Raw genomic sequence first — 18,910 nt, 5'->3', positions numbered from 1 at the left:
AAAAACAAAGTCGGACAGGTGCTACATGGCGATGCGCTGTGGCTCTACGCAGTACATAGATAGCCGGGGCGCACACTGGCATGCAGGTAGGAGGCCGTGACCTGCAGGCGGCGGCTGGCGCGCACGGCAGTGGTTTGATGGGCCCCCCACGCCCACATGGCCGTTCGGATCTAACCGCGTAATGTAAAGAGTCTGCACGCGCCATTGGCTGTGGCCCAGCCTTGTTCACGTCATGGTGGCTCGGCCGCGGTTCTGCCTAATCAGATGGTGCAAAGAATAGAATTACGGCCCAATCCAGCGGCGCCTTGTGGAATATTATCTGATCATCTGATTATCTTCCCGCGTGAAGCTGTCTAGGCGTGACAAACAGGACCACTCGCACCCTCCTGGCGACATTTGTGGATGCGCCCCTCAGTACATATGGATGACGAGGCCGGGCACGAGTCGCTCCTGCCACTTGCTGCTCCCTCGCCTGCCTATCCTCCCGGACACACGCGCCACCCGTCCCGTCCCGTGCCTGCGACCGTGACTGTCAGCGTCGAGTTACAGGTCCTCCCAGCAAAAGCAACACTCTTGCACACATCCCAATCCAGCTCTGATGACGACCTTGATCTGCCAGCTGAACGCTCCCACAACTCTCCCCAATCTCTCACGAAAACCATGTCAAGAGTGCCCCTCCTGGTGAGGTCCAGCCCAGCCCAGGGTACAGGTAAGCTAATTATTATTTGCGACGCGCTCTATCCACTGCTCTCCCTTCGCCTCTTCGCCCCCTTTAGATGGGCGCACACGAGCAACGGCGCACAAGACTGGCCCACTGCCCTTTTTCCTGCAGCACGTGCTGACCGCACCGCCAGGCTCATATGGCGTCCTGCCCATTCTTTCGTCGAGCCCTGACGAACCTGACCAAAATCATATAGCTGGGGCCTTGCCAAAGAAAAAGGGTAAGAGTAGGCTTTCCAATGGTGATTCATTACTGGGCGCCGCTGGGTCGCGTCGCAGGACAGGAGACGCTAGTCGTAGCAGCACAACGCTTGGTGTAGCCTCTGCTGGGCACGAGGAATCTCGTTTCGAGGCAAAATTCAACGCAAGCGGCCTCGACCCTTCCACCGCCGGCGCCCCATTGTTTGACAGCTCTGCCTCTTCAAGCACTACGCTAGACGATGATGAAGCCTCAGACGAGGACCACGGCGCTGATTTGCACGATATGAAGGGAAACCCTTCCGACAACTCGCCCTACGCTCAAGTAAGAGCATCCGTAGCCGCTACCGACAACCTCTCCTTGTCCATTGATACCCCTCGCATGTGGTTCCTGTCCATCCTCTTCTCCATTGCTGGCTCTTCTACCAACCTCTTCTTTTCCCTACGATACCCTAGCGTTAGCCTTACTCCTATTATTGCATTACTACTCGTCCACCCCATGGGCCTATTTTGGGACCAACTCTTTAAGCGTTCAAGCGACCCCGAAGAAACCTTTGTCGATGGGTGCGTCCAGACGACCTCACCCCAATTAAGTGCAAAATCCAGCTGGACACGTCGCATACGTCTTTGGCTTGCCCAAGGCCGCTGGAATGAAAAAGAGCATTGCTGCGTATACGTCAGCAGCAATGTGTCTTTTGGCTTTGCCTTTGCAACTGACGTGTGTAACCTGGCAAAATGCCCATTTCTGATACTGACATCTACAGGTCATTGTTGAGCAGGTCAAGTTCTACCGTCAGGACCTTGGCATCATGTACCAAGTGCTGCTCATCCTCTCAACCCAAATCCTGGGCTACTCCCTTGCTGGCATCACCAGGCGCTATCTCGTCCGGCCAAGCGGCATGATCTGGCCAAGCACATTGGTTTCTACAGCCATGTTCACTGCACTTCACAAAGACGAGAATAAACCAGCTGATGGCTGGAACATTGCGCCGCGCAAGTTTTTTGTCCGCATATTCCTAGGATCCGTTGCTTTTTACTTCCTTCCCGGCTTACTCTTCCCTGCATTGAGTTACTTCAACGTACTCACTTGGTTTGCACCCAAGAATGTTGTTGTTGCTAACCTGGTATGTTAAACATGAACATGAAGAAACACCGCACACCATACTTATGCATTGCAGTTTGGAATCTCATCCGGTCTTGGATTATTTCCTGTCACCTTTGATTGGGCACAAATTGCATATATTGGATCTCCGCTGATTACGCCGTTTTGGGCTGCCATGAACATTCTTGGAGGTCTTGTCGGCGTCATGTGGATTGCAGCGCCAATAATGTGTAAGTATGCCACGGTAACTTCCTTCCTGAGGTGCTGACAATGTGGAGATTACAAAAACGTCCTCTACTCGTCATACATGCCCATTCTATCCTCTGCCGTTTGGGACAACCGCGGAAAGCCATACGACGTCAGCAAGATTTTGACCGAGAATTTCCTGTTTGACGAAGAGGCGTACCGAAAGTACAGCCGAGTATACCTTCCCATTACATATGTGCTCAGTTATGCTCTGCAATTCGCCGGCCTCACCGCTCTGCTCTCGCATACGGGGCTTTGGTACGGAAAGGATATTTGGAGGCAGTGGCGTCGCTCATGGGCCGAAATCAGAAAAGAATCAGCAGCTGATTATCAGCCATTGACCACTAGTTCCGAAGACAACGCATGTCCTGCGTCTCCTGCTGGGTTTCTACAAAGACCTAGTCCAAATTCTGAGCCGGATGTCGAGGACCTTTTGTCGGCCGAAGATGTCCACAACCGCCTGATGAGAAGATACGAAGATGTGCCGATTTCTTGGTATCTGTTCACTGGTGTCAGCATGGCAGCTGTGGGTATGTTCGTTGTCGAGTACTACCCTGTCTATCTCCCCTGGTACGGTCTCTTGCTCGCACTCGGAATCGGTGCGGTACTCTTTATCCCAATCGGCATTGTCATGGCCATTACGAACCAACAAAGCAGCATCTACCTCATCTGCCAGCTCATCTGCGGCGTCGTATTCCCCGGTCGTCCCGTCGCCAATATGGTATTCACTACATTTGGCTACATCTCCGCGACGCAAGGTTTGAAGTTTGCATCCGACCTCAAGCTCGGCCACTACATGAAGATTCCCCCACGAATCCTGTTCAAACTGCAGCTTATTGTGACCATCGTATCCAGTCTGACCCAAATCGGCGTGCTCAACTGGATGCTCAACTACATCCCCGGCATTTGCACCCCCGACGCCATCAACGGCTTCAACTGCCCCATCGCCCGTGTCCACTTCAACGGCAGCATCCTATGGGGCGTCGTCGGACCCGGCAAATTCTTCGGCCCAGGCGCCCTCTACCAACACCTCGTCTGGGCCTTCCCCGTCGGCGCTATCGCCCCCGTCATCCTCTACTACCTTGCCCGCGGCGACCGCAAGTCCATCCTTAGCAAAGTAAACCTCGCCGTCGTATTCGGCAGCCTAAGCTGGATCCCACCGGCTACCGGCCTCAACTTTTCCGTCTGGGCAATGGTGTGCTATCTTTTCAACTACGAGATCAAGAATCGACGCAATGCCTGGTGGAAAAAGTATAATATGATGCTTAGTGCTGCCCTGGATTCTGGGCTTGCCTTTGGTGTTGTCGTTATTTTCTTCGGTATCGTGTACCCTGGGTGGATGAGCGGGTTTAAGTGGTGGGGTACCGAGGTTTATAAGCAGGTAACATATTTGTCGTCTGTTGTGTGGTTGATGTATGTTGCTAATTTTTGAATAGGGCTGCGATTGGCAGGCTTGTCCTTATAAGGAAGTCCCGAAGGGAGAGACGTTTGGACCTGGGACATGGTGATTTTTCGTGTGTCGTTGTTTAGATACTGTCACATTTGCGTCTGGCGTTGTGGTGCCCATTAGACGAATAAGTTCTTCTTTTTTTTTCGAGGAAAAGGGAATTTTCTCTCCTCTGCACAATGAGCGGGGCATTGAGATATGAATTGGGGTCAACTGAGTTTTGGATAGACGGTTGGTCCCTTTTACGATGGCGTTTTGCATATACACCCTATGTTTCTTTTTTTCTCTCATATCATTATACGTCACCTCTGGCATCCAATAGAGACTTGTGGATATCTTCCCTTGGAATCGCATATCCTGCTCATCTCTTCGTTCGTATCTTTGTTCCTCGAATACTTCCCACCACTACTTCCCCATCATCCCCTCCCAGAACCTCCCCGCAAGCACCATCCCCACCATCTCCCTAACCCCCTTCTCCACCTCATCCCCACCCCAAACCCTCATCACCTCCACACCCTCCTTAAACTCAAACTTCCCAGCCCAAACCTCACTCCATCTCGTCGCGCAATACGCATTCGCCGCCACACACACACACACATAACACGCCAACTCCCATCGTATCCAACCAGCAAACCCGCGAGATGCGTGAAGCGAAACGCCTTGGGTTGTGTGTGATGTTGGAATGTGCCGATCTGTGTTTTTTTTCCACGTTTCTTGTTAGCTTCGGGTGGGAAATACGGGGGAGAAGGACAAAGGAGGAAGGGGGATAAGGAGGGAGGAGGGGAAAAAAAGGGATTTCAAGAAGGGGAACATACGAATACTTCAACCCCCCCTTACGCCAAATCACCAACTTCACATCCCCCCTTTTTTTCCGAGTATCTCCTTGAAATTATCCACCGTGGGGTCTAGGAAGCGGGATAGCGTTTCTGGAGAGGTGTGGTAGAGGGTTGCTACGAGTGTGTCTTGTAGGGTTGGGTGCGCGGGAGGAGGGGAGTGGAGGTTGAGGATGTGGGCGTGGGTTGCTGGGGTAGAAGGGGGGAGGGATGGGAAGGCGGTGGTGTAGTTTGAGGTTTTGTTGTCGCTCGTTGATGGGGAGGGTTTGGTGGGGGAGTTGAGGGCCCTGCTGGATGGAGTGGTGGGGGTGTGTGGAGAGGTTCGTTGTGGTGGAGGTGGTTTTGGAGGGCATTGTTGATTGGGTTTTTTTAGTTGGATTTGCAGATGAGAGTGGATGAATTGAAGTTCTTTTGGTTGGGTGGTTTGGATTTGGAGGTGCTGGGAGTGTTTGGAGTTTATATGGGAGGGTTGGGAGATTGGGCTACTGGTGAATGATGAGATGGGTGAGGTGAGGTGAGGTGATGAGTGTGACACTTTAATGCAGTTGAACAACGATGAGAGATGAAGGAATCAGTGAGATTTGACAGAGTATATACGGTATTTGAAATGGTTAGTATTTGCAATGGCGTAATCTCTAATCACTGGATACAACTAAATTCAAGATTATCGCTTGTTATTGCGTGAAGGTGTACATGGCTTCCAAGAAATGAATTATATAACACAACTGGGAGAACACGTTGCTGAGAAAACCAATCAAATTGATGATTAGCATGAAATATCGAAGTCTATCAGCCTTTCAACGCATTATACATTGGATGCCAATTGAGGAAACGAAGTGGATGGGTAGAAATTTTGTGCACGTACGCAAACATTAGCGAATTGATGTACTCGATGCAGCACACCACACACAGATAACCCAACTCCTGTAACCAAACCAGAATTGACCCAAACCTCCATCTCGTCACCCTCACTACCCAGTAACGAGCGTCGACGCAAACCCCCCTACCTCCCACACCCTCCCCCTCAGCACCACCCACATCAATTCATCCGCCAAAATCTCCAACCTTCTCCTACTCTCCGACCTCGGGTCCTCCACCCAAGCCCTGAGACTAAGATCATCCCACCCCCGATTCACCGTTATACCATCCCAAACATCATCCCAGCTCTCGCGAAAGTAATCACGATACGACGCATACATGACTTTCCACGCTCCCTCTTTGTCGATTTCCAAGCGAACGAGATTGTCGAATTCGAGGGTGTCGAAGAGGTCTGGGGAGGGGTTTGCGAGACCTATCTTGTGCAGCGTTAATGATACACGGTGGTTTAAAGTGCTTTGATTAGGTCATGGTAAAATGTATAAAGTCAAGCTTTGGGCGAGAGTGGGTTCGTAGGATCGTAGATTTTTCGTACAATGACTTTACGGCCTCGTTTCATAACTACGAGCTTCTCGCCTGCGTCCTTGCCTTGCCTGCGCGTCTGCACGAGTTGGAATTCTTTGATGTCGGGTTCGAGGAATGTGAAGAGTGTGCTGGGTGAGATTTTGTAGACGAGAGTGACGATGGCGTCTTGGATGTGGGGAGTCGAGGTGCCGCAGGCGAAGTCGCTGATGATGTGGGCGTGGGATGATGGGGCTGTGGCGGGGAGACTGGCGAAGTTTGTGAGGAAGTTGACGGTTTGGGACATGCTGGGTAAGAATGTTAGTGGGGAGAATAATCGGGAATTACTGGGGTGGAATAGGGAGGGGGGATGGATGTGAGGGGAAGAGGATGGGTGGTGGTAGGTACAAAGGAGTGTTGACTTCCTTGATGGGGACATTGGGACAGATATTGATATGGATGATGGTTACTAGAAGTCATGGTGGTGGTTTCTAGTTTGGTCTTGTTTGAATGAGATCACTATCGGCACCACACAAAAAACCTCAAAGTTATAATCTTTCCCGCAAATACGATTATCGTAGATATTCCCATCAGCAAGTTGTCATGATATGAGCGACTCGTGATATAAGTCACTTCAAGCTCGCCCTCTTCTTATAATGTATCTTTAAAAAACATTGCGCTTCGTTAAAAAACACATTACCTATTATCGTAAACGTATTAGAAGTCTTTCATACTGTTGTAGTATTCAGCTCATCTATCAAATCCACAGCCTAGGCATTCCCATGATCTCCTGAAGAATCAACCTAGGAGAAAACATTTTACCAGCAGACGCCATGTACTACATGCATAAATATCATGGTCTGAAAGATGTTGCTGTGAGCCTGATTTCGGTCATGGGTGAACATTAAAATTCCCTTGGAACAGGATCGACGAGCTCGATATACAAGGAGCTGACGTGCAGACATGGTAATGATGGCCGTTTCAGCAGTCTAATTTTAGCGTTTTTACCTGGCTCTTCGCAATGGAATGTCCAATTCAGTCTCGCAACGTACGTAGAAATCAACACTATTCGATCGATGATTCATGGATCTATTCCAGACGCCATGTGTGCTCTATGCTTGTTCGTTGGTATTAGTTCTGATGAAATTCTAGGTGTTCTCTGTGATTAGTGCTTGTTTTGAATGCTAATATGCTGTAAAAGGAGAGCTTAATGAACAGTCGACCGTGGAAGACTTGCCAGTATACTCAGTATTGGCTTCAATTAACGCAAGGATTTGAATCAGTCAGTGACTAATTATCAGTGATCTCAGCTTTTGGGTGATAAGAAATCACAATAGCAGACGTTCTCTACCCTTTCTGCAAATACTGTGAACTGTAGTGTAGGGCGTGAGGGGGTTATGAATCTTTATTGTAATCAGTGGGATTGGTACATGTAGGTTTTCGAAGAATTGTGCTTGAGTTGTGTACATGCCGCCTCCACAGAGTTATGATGCCGATACCTTTATTTGCTCGGCTGTAGGACACGGCACATAGCTTGTATACAGAGCATGAAAGTGATATAGCTCCTACTAGCACGGAAATCATGACTGCTAATTAGCGTCCTAGCGTCTTGGCGGATCACATCATTCACACCTTTCGCCCCGATAAACGATTTCTCCACGAACATGAATGTCATCAGTCCAATTAGCCCAAATTTTAAATAAGAATATAACATATACATCGTATCTAATAACCCGGCCTTCCCATCAGCTTCCCGAATAGAGTTCTCGTACCAACGGCACGTAGCGTGCTTACTATAATGCCAAGGAAGCCATGTGCACGGTAAGTGTTACAGTAGTTAATCCACCTACAACATGGATTACGGGTTCAAGCGAGGGTCTTGCTGAGTTTCATTCGAACCCTTTTACCCTGATTGCAAAGTCAATCTTTTTTTGATAACCGATTCCGGCAAGTTGGGATGTGGCTTGCCATTCTTTTCCGAGATAATTGATCTGATACGCTATATAGCAAACGTAAACAAAAAACATTAAGTCAGTCATGAATTACTGCCAGGCATAGCGGCAGATGACTCGTGATCAACGTTACTAGTGACACATAATTCTATTCTTAGAGAGCCGAGTAGTTACTCTTTCACAGGTATAGTAGGTGAACCGAAATCTAGCTCTATCTATATAACAAAGGTTACAACGCGTGGCCTTTTAACTAGGTTCTCCGCCGAATTACTACAACGATCAGCGCTGATATAAATTATGGTGGTTTCAAGTCTAGCGGAGCTGAGTTAGTATTCCAGGTGAGGGGAACATTGCTGAAGTATGCTTTTCAACTCCGACCTCGTATGTCGAATTCTTGTTATCAGGGAGGTTTACAACACGAGCAAGTTTCACTCTATCTCCACGTATAATCCTTACCGCTGAAGGCCCAACGTTAACGTTACATTGCCTAACAATCCGATCCTATCAGCCCAGGCATGAGAGCGTAGTTGAATGCCAGAATGGAGTATATAATGCCACTGGTTCAAGACATGACAGCTTCTGCAGCACTTTGAGATTCTTGTCATCGGTCCTCCTTTACACAACGTACTTAACCACTGAGCGGCACCTTTTCCCTCTAAAACACAGACGCCAACAAAGTATCCGCTCTCCGATATGAAGCTTTCTAGCATCGTGGGAATGGCCATGCTTGCCAACGCTATCGAAGCATCAGTGATAGATCTGGAACATCGTTTACCTTCATCTATTGAGGTAACAAAACCCTTTCCAATAACGCTTCAGGATATGCACCTCATTCCATTCCAGGCTCGCGATGTCCAATGCAAAGCCCCCAGCGCGCACAAGTGTGCAGTTATCGTATGGGTTCTAATGGCATCTCTCGGAATCCCCGGATCATCTACAACAGGCCGTGGTGTCAAGGTCGTCGGCGGTAGCTGCGATAACATTATTGCAAATGGGAAATTGAAGGCGGAAGGAGGAGGCAATGGATGGAGTGCGGATTTCACCACGACGTACGGCCCGCACTTGTATTTTGGTGCCTACAATATTGGTACGCGGACTATTTCCGGAGTAAGGTTCCAGTACAATGGGCGTTCGTACACCCAGGGAGACTGCTTTGGTACGGGGGGTAGCAATTATGATGCTATACAGTGCAACTTTGATTGTTAGGTAGCTCATGCCAGGGATAAACGAGCAGCCACAGCTAGATGCAGCCCTTTAACGCGGAAGGGAATGGGAAGTAGTTTGTTACACTACAGTTACAAGGCTAAACTCTTCTTCACAAGTGAAGACGGGCCAAAATGAATGATTTTAAGGCTCTTCTCCTTTAGATGCACTTGATACAGTAGAAAAAAGTAATACGACGCTAAATAGTGTAGTCTTGTAAATATATACCAAGGCTAGTTCTCGTGGCTAAATACAGTATAGAGTCTCTCCGCTCTCTTGGAACCCCCCCCCCCCCCCCGGGCCTGTATGCAACCAAACTTGCTTTAGTGCTTATGTACATGAATCTCTACCTGCCAATTGATCACACAGTAAGATTGACATACGGCTTACTACTCGGCCCATACAACAGCGCTCAGACCGTCCTCGTTCTCAGGTCTGCCGGCAGCACCAATCCTCAAGTCAGCTACTTTCTGGCCGAGCTTGCCAGTCTTGACATCTCTGGTAACAATAGCGACATTTGCAGTGGTCTGGTCGCCAATGGCCACGAAGTCGCCCGCCTTGTTGATGTCAAAAGTGCGGGGATAAGTGCCGTGAGACGAAGTAAGATCAGTCCACGTAAGACCTCCGGTGGAGTCAATGGTGTACTGAGTAATGGAGTCTTGGCCATTAAACTTCTTGTCGTTTCGGTTGGAAATGTAGACGTATTGGTCCTTGACGTGGATCTCGCCAACCTTGGTACCGGTAACGGCGGTGGCGTTGCCTTGGTATGGGGTCAATGTTTGCTTGAGGGTCAAAGTCAGGCATCCTCCAGAGGGGTAGGATACAGCCCATCCAGAGATGCTGTTGGACAGCTCATTGGCGATGAAGAGAACCGTGTTGGCTCCAGCTTGTCGGATTCGGGAGGATTTCGCCGAGGGCTTCCAGAAGACGCCGTGGCGGGGTCCGGTTCCAGGAACGGGCTTTGCAGGGGTGCATTCCGTGAGCTTTCCCGAATTCTTGTCAATCTTGTGAATACGGATGAGATCGGATCCAAGATCCGGCACAATGAGGAAATCTCCAGTTGGGTCCACAAAGGCGTGGTGGGGATGAGCAGCCTCCTGTCGGTAAGGGTTGACACTCTTGCCAACGTACTTGATTGTCTGCAGTGGCTGCTGGCCGTCCAATGGCAGCTTGAAAGTCGTCAGTTGGGAAGTTTGGCTGTTTGGAGGTTAGCAGCTGCTGACATGTGGAGAGCGTGTTGACCTACTAGTGAGCATTGGCAATAAAGCCTCGCCCGTCAGAACCACCATAGAGCGTCGTTGCGACGACGCCCTGAGGGGTCGGGACTTTTCTTTGCGAGCTCAAGGTACCGTTGTTGCCGACAGCAAAGGACACGAGATTTCCCCCGCTCTGACCCGTGAAGATTTCGTCTGCAACGTAGATGGCCTTTCCCGCATGGTCGTATGTAAGCCAGCTTGGCAAATTATTGCCGGTAGGTGTTGAGCCGCTCAGAGTCAAGGAGTTTCCGCTAAAAGTGAGGTAGTTGAGGGTACCCGAGTAATGGCTAGCCCATAGGTTGGCGGCGCTCGCAACGGAGCCGAAGAGCGGCAGAAGAAGGGGGTTGGTAGACAGCATAATGAGTGACGATGGAGACAGACTGGTGTGGGCCTCAGACTGCGGGCAATGGTGCGGTTTTGTAGGCTTGCATTGTGTCCCTCTCGAATCTCCGCCATGATAAAGTTAATGGCACGCGCACGCAGAGGAGAATTCCCACCGGGCACGCTGAAACACGCAGCCACAACCGGCGCGGGCTAAAGAGCCGGGCTGCAGCATGAGATGGGAGTGCAGGACGGGGGAAAGCTTCCCTGTGGAGAAGCATGCAATTCCAAGCCGGTTAAAGACGACACAGCGGACAATTTATCGTAATCTGAGGCCATGTTTGGACGGGGGGATGATTTGTTTCAGCCGGATGGCGTGGCCGAGTAGATCAAGCTGGGGAAATTAAACAACTATGTATACCGGCTATGTCACTCACGTGTCGGATATAAATTTAGGGGCGCGGCTTGGCAGCGCCGTTGGCCGGGAACATGGCTGCCGCTGCCGCCCCCGCCAAGCCCCGCCCTCAGGCTCGTATATGCCGGCAAAGAGAGCCTTGTCGTCCATCACCTAAGACCTTGTCGAGTTTTAGACAATCAGTCAATATCTAGTCTTCCTCTCCGCCAATCCCCACACGGATGATGTCAGAACGATGAAATCTCCTCTCCTAGTACTTACACACGGTGCTCCCCGCCCACCATCTTGTCGGATGATGCAGTCATGTTATACGCAACACCGGCCTATACTTGGCGTGCTATCGGGCGCGCCTTCATGGTTCCGATGGAGAACCAAGAAAAACTTGTGGACCTTTTTCCTTGCAAAATATACGCGGCTGCATCTCGAAAGTTTGTGTGGATGCTTCTTCGCGTGATCCGCTCATTTCAAGCCGTGACCTTCTTTGCTAGAGTACAGTTCGCAAAGTAGGGTGTGTTGGTCAATTTCCCCATTCCTGGGGGCACAAGAAACACTTAAGCAATGGGATGACTACAATTATAGTCGATCACTCTCAATAGCTGCTGTGAAGTCTATTCCTACCCCTCTTCAGCATGAAAGCTTGTTCTACTTGGTTCGTGGCCTTGGCTACGCTTCTTTCCACCACCACACTTGCCAACCCCCTCGACAAGCGTGCTACTGTTGACGAGTGCCTTGCCTCTCATGGTGTACCCGTTTTCGCCAAGAGCACTGGCAACTACACTCAGGCAATAAAGCCGTTCAACCTTCGTGTGCCTATCACGCCTGCCTCTTATGCTGTGCCATCGACTATCAAGCACATCCAAGACGCCGTAGCCTGCAGTGTTGCGGCCGGACTACGAGTCTCTGCAAAGTGCGGAGGACATAGCTATGCCTCTTTTGGTCTCGGAGGAGAGGATGGCCACTTGGTCATTGACATGCGTCGCTTCAACAGCGTCACTGCCGATCCAGTTGCTCATACTGCTATAATCGGAGCAGGTGGACGACTGGGTGACATTGCAACAAAGCTCTATGCTCAAGGAAAGCAAGCCTTCAGCCATGGAACCTGTCCTGGGTAAGTCTTCAACAGAGCAAAAAATATCCATCACTGAAGAAACCCTTTACTAACACCATCACTACAGCGTTGGCATCTCAGGTCTTACTCTTCATGGCGGCTACGGCCTCTCCTCGCGCACCCACGGTCTCGCCCTCGACCAAGTCATCTCCATGACGGTCGTTCTGGCAGACAGCCGAGTCGTAACAGCCTCTGCCACCGAGAACCCCGACCTCTTCTGGGCTCTCCGCGGTGCCGGCGGCGCCTTCGGTATCGTCGTCGACTTCAAGTTCAAAACCTACGACGCCCCCGAGAACATCATCAACTTCACCTACAACTTCTCCCCCTCCAACACCTCTCAACTCGCCCATGTCCTCTCCACCCTCCAAAACTTCAGCCTGTACGACCAACCCCCAGAGCTAAACATGCGCACCTTCGTCCCCGGCCAGCTCACCGGCGTCTACTACGGCAGCCGTGCCTCCTACGACGCAGTCATGCTTCCCCTCTTGTCGAAAATCGGCGCCAACAGCACCGGCTCCGGCGCCTCCGTCTCCGTCAAGGGCTGGATCGACACACTGACCGCTTTCGCCTTTGGCCCCTTGCCCCAAGCCGAAATCTACGACACCCACGAGAACTTCTACGCCAAGTCCCTCATGACACAGCCACTTTCTGAAAAAGCTATCTATGCTCTCGCAGACTACTACTTCACCACCACCGTCAACATTCGCCGTGGCTGGTACCTCCTCATTGACCTGCACGGCGGCAAGAACTCGGCCGTCTCAGCTGTATCAAACAGTGCAACGGCGTACTCGCACCGCGACGCCGTGTTCAAGATGCAATTCTACGACCGCATCATGAACAACGATACGTATCAGAGCAGTTACTTTTCGTTCCTGGATGGCTGGGTCAGTGCGATTGAGAAGGCGACGCCTGGCGAGCAGTTTGGCATGTATATTAATTATGCGGATCCGAGGTTGACCAAAGATGAGGCGCATAAGAGGTACTGGGGGGAAAATTATGAGAGGCTGGTTAAGCTTAAGGCGGTGTATGATCCTAAGAAGGTATTTGAGGGACCGCAGTTGGTGGCGAGCTAGATGGGTGGCCACCTTTCTTCTACGGTGTGCCCCCCCCCCTTATTGGTGTTTGAGCAGGACACTTGTCACAAAGGTCGTTCAACACGAAAGTAAAGGGAGGTGCGGAAAGTGAAACGTGTTCTGCTTGCTTGCTTGAGTCAACACAGAGCCTACTAGTACATGTACATATCTTCTTCTCTATATATATAGATTGCCTACAAGAATTCGATTCCTACTCCGAAGCTCAAGCCCTTCCTGCTCTCTTCCTTGGCCCTCATGATTAGTGGTAGGGAAAAGTTGATTTCAAACCGTGCAACTGGATGTGCGTACACAAGTCCGAAACCGGCTGCTGCGCTCGGCATCTCGGCAGTGAGGGTTGAGAAGGATTTTCGGATAGCGCCGTAGACATCGCTTGAGCTGCCAAAGGATCCATCTTCCTTTTTGGAGTTGGGGTTCTTGAGTGCAAGAAGACGACCGCCGTTGATGAAAGCTTGAAGACGGAGGGGAGTCTCTTTGCCGACACGCGGGATGGGAAGGAGCAGCGATGCCCCACCAGCTGCATACATGTCACCGCCTAGCGAATCAGGTCCGTCACGGGGACCAAGTCCAGCAAGACGGAACCCGCGGACGTTGTTGGGGCCACCAAGCTGGAAGCGGTCGTTGATGCGGGAAGCCTGGTACTGGTTTTCACCAGCGAGCTTCATAGGGTAGAGAAGACCTCCTCGTAGGCCAGCCGTAAGAGTAATGCCGGTGTTGCCAAAGGGAAGTGCGACTTGTGACTCAACTTCGGACTTCCAAAAGGCTGTGTCACCTTTCAGGGGACCAAAACCTGCGAGCTCGGACACACTCTTCATCATGTAGCCCCTGTTGGGAAGGAGGGGGTAGTCGCGCTTGTCCTGGAGCCAGGTGTGCGTAATGCTTGACTTGAAAGAATCGCCTGCATCGGCGCGGATGGAAGGCGAAGCGTTCTCTGCCAGGCTGGTAATCTGCCGCCAAATCGCTGAGTAACCAATTTCGTGCGTAGCTCCATTCTTCATTCTCCATAGCAGCTTCGAGTTTCCGCCCTTGAGAACCTCTTCATGGCTTGCCCAGCTCTTGAGTGTCGAACTTGCGAAACCGTTTAGTTGGAACTTGAGATCGGGGTTGGCAAGGATGGGCGTGTCAAAAGCGAGAGAGTAGGCGGAACGTGTGCGTGTACCCAGGGATCCGTGTGCATTGAGCGTCTCTGCTCCCCCAAACAGATTGCGGAGTTCGGCATGGACATAGGCGTCTGCTTCTGAAGCGCCGGCCTCTGTTCCGGTCTTGATAGTGTAGTTGCCGCGCTCAATGGCCGAGATGTAGACATCGACATCAGTAGGCGAGGATGTGGCAATGGTCTGGCTGGGGCGATCGAGGTAGACTGAAATTGGCGACTTGAAGATGCCTGGTGGGTGTCAGACATGTGAAAGCGAGCAGTTGGTGGGGGTCGTACCAAAACGATTGAGCTTGTCGGTAGCCTCGCCCACCTCCTTGAGCGCCTCTTCCAGCGTATATGGCTCGGCGCGGTTTGCGCTCAGGAGAGGATCAACCACCCGCTCAAGGAAACTTCTTCGTGTGCGATTGGCATGAAGCACGCGGACCGACGAGATTGTCACTGGCAGTGAGGTATTGTCTTCAACCTGGAGTAGAATTAGTAATTCCATTGATTAATATCCCTCAATCTCCATGACGCATACCAATTCGCCCAGCCGCTGTTGCGCCCGCTGTTGTTGAGCTTGCAATCGCGCGTTGATCTCATCCTGCTGTCGCTGCTGCTCCTTCAGGTCCGTCCTGTTCTTGAGCCTTTCGAAGACCTGGACAGTCAATTAGCCGCCAGTAGCTATAAATAAGTGTCTAGACTGCGTACATCGTCTTCGTGCGGCGAAGCCATTGGGCTGTGTGTTGTCTGGATGCGTGATGCTTGGCAGACGTTCGGAAACCTTGAAGTCTGCATCGCCCGCTGCGGGCTGAGTCGGGGCGCACGTGCCGCCTGCTTCCCGACCACAGTTTGACCCCAAACCCCAGACTCGGTCTATTTCTTTCTCCTCCATTGTCCTACTTGGTCCCTATTGCCTCTTTCTCACCGCCTGTGTTTTCCTCTACTTCTTTTAGTTCAGACTACGGCTTGTTTGCGCTCCCATTTCTACAGCAGGCGCATCGTGCCAACTGCTCTTGCTTTGTCGCCATCATACAAACAGCACGTCAGTGTCCATTCCCTAGATAGGACCACGTCGACAACCCCAGCCCATCCACCTTTCACATACCACACCCACCCAACATGGCGACACCGGCAGCCACAAAGCGCCTCACCAGAGAATATGCCACCATTTCAAAATCTCCACCGCCCTACATTACCGCACATCCCTCGGACCGGAACATCCTCGAGTGGCACTACATCATCACCGGCCCGCCAGACACGCCGTACGAGGGCGGACAGTACTGGGGCACCCTCAACTTCCCACCAGACTATCCCTTCGCCCCGCCTGCCATTCGCATGCACACACCCTCTGGCCGCTTTCAGCCCAGCAGCCGGTTGTGCCTGAGTATATCCGACTTTCACCCTAAGAGCTTCAATCCCGCCTGGGAAGTCAGCACCATCCTCACTGGCCTGCTGAGTTTCATGACGAGCGAGGAGATGACGACGGGTAGTGTCCGCGCATCCGACGCAGAGCGTAAACTCTTTGCACAGCGCACGAGATGGTGGAACAGTACAGGTGGTGGCACAAAGGCGATCGGCTCGGGCAACGCGGCCGGCGGTCAAAACGGCAACATCAGGGCAGGCGACGGCGGTGCAAAGTTCCGACACGAATGGCCCGACGTAGACGAGGAGAACCTTAGGTGGATGAAGGAAAAGCGCATCGATCCCGCCACGGGTTTACCCCGGCCTGCCCCTTCACCCGCACAACACCCACCTTGCTCGCCGGACGTCTCGGGCCTGAGACGGCGACCCGGTACCAGCGCAACGGTCGTTCAGGACGCTGCGCAAATAGCACGGGATGCAGGCCAGAGTTGGTTGAGTCGCAACAAGTGGAGGATTCTCCTTGGCACAATGATGCTCTACATCCTGGTGGCGAGGGTCCTAGGTGACGGCGCAATCGCTTCTCCTGCTTAAACACCCCTCGCTTTTAATACACCAACCTGGTAGCGCAAGCGGATTCCAGGGATATATGTCTAGCATAACAGATGCAGATAGAAAGGTCACGATACGTTTTGTAGATGGAGGTACTATCGTTTAGGCGTTGGGGGTGTTGGTCATACCCAAGCGACAAAGTTTGTCGGCAGCAGGAGAGCGACACCACGGCTCCCAAGGGTTTCTTCTTCTTGTTCTTCTTCCATCTTCGCTCACCAATCATAGCTCTTGGCTCTCCCTTTTTTTTTCCCATAATTAAATCGTAGAATAGTATTCCAATCACGAATTATTCAGTCATACAATTACCTGGTTCTCAACACTAAATATGACTCTGTATGACGTCTTGCGTGCCTTGCCCTTCGCCATCCTCCCGCCGCCCCTTTTTTTCTTTGACTGAAGTTATACACCGCCCACCGCCACGCTACTCGCTGCATTCCTAAACGGTATAGTCTACCCGCACCCCACATGCATCTTCTCCTAAGGTACAGTGAGTTAAAGCGCCCGCTAGAACTAGCGTTTTTTTTTCGTACTAAGATTTCAAAACGTGTGTATCCACGTGTTAAGAAAGAGATATAGGAAAAGTGTAGTAAATGAAAAGATACATTGGTGTAAACCTGGTATTACCTCATCTTGCATGCAAAAAAAAGAGTTGAAATAGGCAAGAAGAGGGGCTTTATCAATCTATGCAGGATCTTCTTTCTCATTCTATCGATTTTACATTTCTACTGTACATAACAAAGCGTTTCTATCATCTCTCATGTCTATCCTGGTATTAGTTCTCAGCACCGCCTTCTCGCAAACGATATCGCAAAGAACACCGATTTCCCGCCCTTCGAATCTGGAAACCTGTATCCGCAACCTCTCTCTTTGTAAGTCCCGCTTCCACACCTCCCCTCACGTATAACCACGTTGTTTGTCTGTGATTTCCTTTGCTTCTCTAGCCTAGGCTACACTTCCGTTTCCGCTTTCACGCTTGACGATGAAATAATCTCGATCGTATTGGAAGCCCCGTTTTGCAGCGCAAAGGGTGTGTATGATGGTATTGCTGTGAGAGCGGGACGAGAAGTATGGTTTGGTGCGAGAAGCAAGGGAGGGGTCGTTTGGGGGTTGTGGGTGAGGAGGGAGGGGAGTAGTGGGGGGTAGATGTGCGTGCGGTGGGTAAGGCGTTGTATTAGGTGTGGGTTAGATAGCGCCTTGTAAAATTAGGTCCGGGAATCATGGAGGATCGATAGAGTGTTGTCCAGGCGTCTTTGAAGATGTCCTTGTTTTCCGGTCATCTTTGTAGGGAGTTGCCGGGGTTTGATCCAGGGCGTCTATAATTAATTTCTTTTTCTCGCTATTCGGAAACCATCCCACTTCTCATCCTGTGGCCGTAAGAAACACCCTACTCCACACTGTTTCAGTATCCAGAAACCATGGACTTGCTGCTTGTATAAATTCCTCGGGTGATAGTTCTGCCCTTGGGCTCATGTGAGCCAAGGCTCTGACAAAGACGTCGCAAGTTGTCAGGCTCGTGCGCGCAAAGACGCAGTTTGTTATGTGATGTGGCATGCCGATACGGTGGTTTCGGATATTCTAGCCTATACTGCGACTAGATGTGTGTAAAATTTGTCGAAAATGGAAATTGTTTCCTGTCGTCTTAACTATAGTCCAGCTGACTTGGGGTTGCGTTCCGTCGTGGTGTGAGGTCGAGTTCTGGTCCAACAAGGCGAGAGAGGATCTGAAAAGTACGATCGTAGTGGTTCCATGAGTGAGTTATGTGTGTGTGATGTTGGAAATCCTCAGCCACTGAAGTATACGCCTGACTTGTATATGGTGATCGAATTTTGAGTTATGCTTACGGAATCCGGTGACCGGTTCCAGCTGATGTCTTCCTCCACGTTGGATCCTGGAAGTGCGTAATGCAGGTTCGACGTCTCGCTTCCGCGGGTCACCGGCCAACTAGTTTGTTTGGGATCTGTAAATCTCAAAGGTCTAGCGACACGCCGTTGTAGTGATGGGTAGGAGGGCTGTATGCTGTAGTCCGCACTGAATGAGCTGTTGCAGTAAGCTCATATTTTATCCAGAACCCGCAGCTGACTGTGTTGCTACTCGGCTACGGCAGCGTGGTACGATATTTATACTATTTCCGAGGCATGAGATACAGTCCGCGGCACATTGTTCATAAGCACTTCAGGGGACGGATCACCATGGCATGGACCAAGGCAGCTGTCGGCATCAGCAGGTTGGTGCGCGCGACCTTATGCAGGAGCATCGCGACTATGTGTCGCGGACTTGATAGTGGAGCCCGACTGGGAAAGGTACAAGAATCATGAGATGCAGTGCGACACGAGGCCATCCTATTCCAGCGGCATGTCAGACTTTGGAGAGGCTAGAAGTGTGCTAGACGGTGCTGCGTGATGCAATTGGAAGGTGGTGGTGGGCAATTTCGTATCATTGGTCTGTTGATAGGTCGAGTGCAACCAATGACCGACCAGAGGTTGGTGTTCGGCTGCTGAGAGGTAAACATGCTAGTTGTTGAGAGATGAGCAT

The 18,910-nt window shown here is 51.0% G+C and overlaps 8 protein-coding genes across 8 annotated transcripts; 4 read left to right on the top strand and 4 right to left on the bottom strand.

Annotated features, from left to right (window-relative positions):
• Positions 1-420: 420 nt before the first annotated feature.
• On the top strand, positions 421-3,774 carry COCCADRAFT_86429 (uncharacterized protein; the record flags this gene model as incomplete). The annotated part of the gene is made up of 6 exons (XM_007710405.1): positions 421-709; positions 855-1,636; positions 1,683-2,042; positions 2,097-2,250; positions 2,299-3,647; positions 3,703-3,774. The coding sequence occupies 6 exons, from the start codon at positions 421-423 to the stop codon at positions 3,772-3,774; spliced, it is 3,006 nt and encodes a 1,001-aa protein (XP_007708595.1).
• A 791-nt stretch (positions 3,775-4,565) lies between these two features.
• COCCADRAFT_86314 (uncharacterized protein) lies at positions 4,566-6,230 on the bottom strand (the record flags this gene model as incomplete). Its single annotated transcript, XM_007710404.1, has 3 exons — positions 4,566-4,836; positions 5,540-5,841; positions 5,958-6,230. The coding sequence occupies 3 exons, from the start codon at positions 6,228-6,230 to the stop codon at positions 4,566-4,568; spliced, it is 846 nt and encodes a 281-aa protein (XP_007708594.1).
• Positions 6,231-8,568: 2,338 nt separating this feature from the next.
• On the top strand, positions 8,569-9,081 carry COCCADRAFT_1927 (uncharacterized protein; the record flags this gene model as incomplete). Its single annotated transcript, XM_007710331.1, has 1 exon — positions 8,569-9,081. One exon carries the CDS (start codon positions 8,569-8,571, stop codon positions 9,079-9,081), a length of 513 nt encoding a protein of 170 aa, XP_007708521.1.
• Positions 9,082-9,467: 386 nt separating this feature from the next.
• On the bottom strand, positions 9,468-10,692 carry COCCADRAFT_33611 (uncharacterized protein; the record flags this gene model as incomplete). Its single annotated transcript, XM_007710364.1, has 2 exons — positions 9,468-10,275; positions 10,325-10,692. 2 exons carry the CDS (start codon positions 10,690-10,692, stop codon positions 9,468-9,470), a joined length of 1,176 nt encoding a protein of 391 aa, XP_007708554.1.
• A 1,007-nt stretch (positions 10,693-11,699) lies between these two features.
• Positions 11,700-13,251, top strand: COCCADRAFT_86353 (Glucooligosaccharide oxidase; the record flags this gene model as incomplete). The annotated part of the gene is made up of 2 exons (XM_007710403.1): positions 11,700-12,178; positions 12,246-13,251. 2 exons carry the CDS (start codon positions 11,700-11,702, stop codon positions 13,249-13,251), a joined length of 1,485 nt encoding a protein of 494 aa, XP_007708593.1.
• A 194-nt stretch (positions 13,252-13,445) lies between these two features.
• On the bottom strand, positions 13,446-15,139 carry COCCADRAFT_33609 (uncharacterized protein; the record flags this gene model as incomplete). Its single annotated transcript, XM_007710363.1, has 4 exons — positions 13,446-14,653; positions 14,702-14,888; positions 14,946-15,062; positions 15,116-15,139. 4 exons carry the CDS (start codon positions 15,137-15,139, stop codon positions 13,446-13,448), a joined length of 1,536 nt encoding a protein of 511 aa, XP_007708553.1.
• A 387-nt stretch (positions 15,140-15,526) lies between these two features.
• On the top strand, positions 15,527-16,360 carry COCCADRAFT_86446 (uncharacterized protein; the record flags this gene model as incomplete). Its single annotated transcript, XM_007710402.1, has 1 exon — positions 15,527-16,360. One exon carries the CDS (start codon positions 15,527-15,529, stop codon positions 16,358-16,360), a length of 834 nt encoding a protein of 277 aa, XP_007708592.1.
• Positions 16,361-17,737: 1,377 nt separating this feature from the next.
• COCCADRAFT_33607 (uncharacterized protein) lies at positions 17,738-17,929 on the bottom strand (the record flags this gene model as incomplete). The annotated part of the gene is made up of 1 exon (XM_007710362.1): positions 17,738-17,929. The coding sequence occupies one exon, from the start codon at positions 17,927-17,929 to the stop codon at positions 17,738-17,740; it is 192 nt and encodes a 63-aa protein (XP_007708552.1).
• Between the last annotated feature and the right edge of the window lie 981 nt (positions 17,930-18,910).

This window comes from Bipolaris zeicola, assembly GCF_000523435.1.
Source record: "Bipolaris zeicola 26-R-13 unplaced genomic scaffold scaffold_17, whole genome shotgun sequence".
NCBI lineage: Eukaryota > Fungi > Ascomycota > Dothideomycetes > Pleosporales > Pleosporaceae > Bipolaris > Bipolaris zeicola.
The sequence above is the reverse complement of the archived record's forward strand: the minus strand, read 5'-3'. Positions and strand labels throughout refer to the sequence as shown.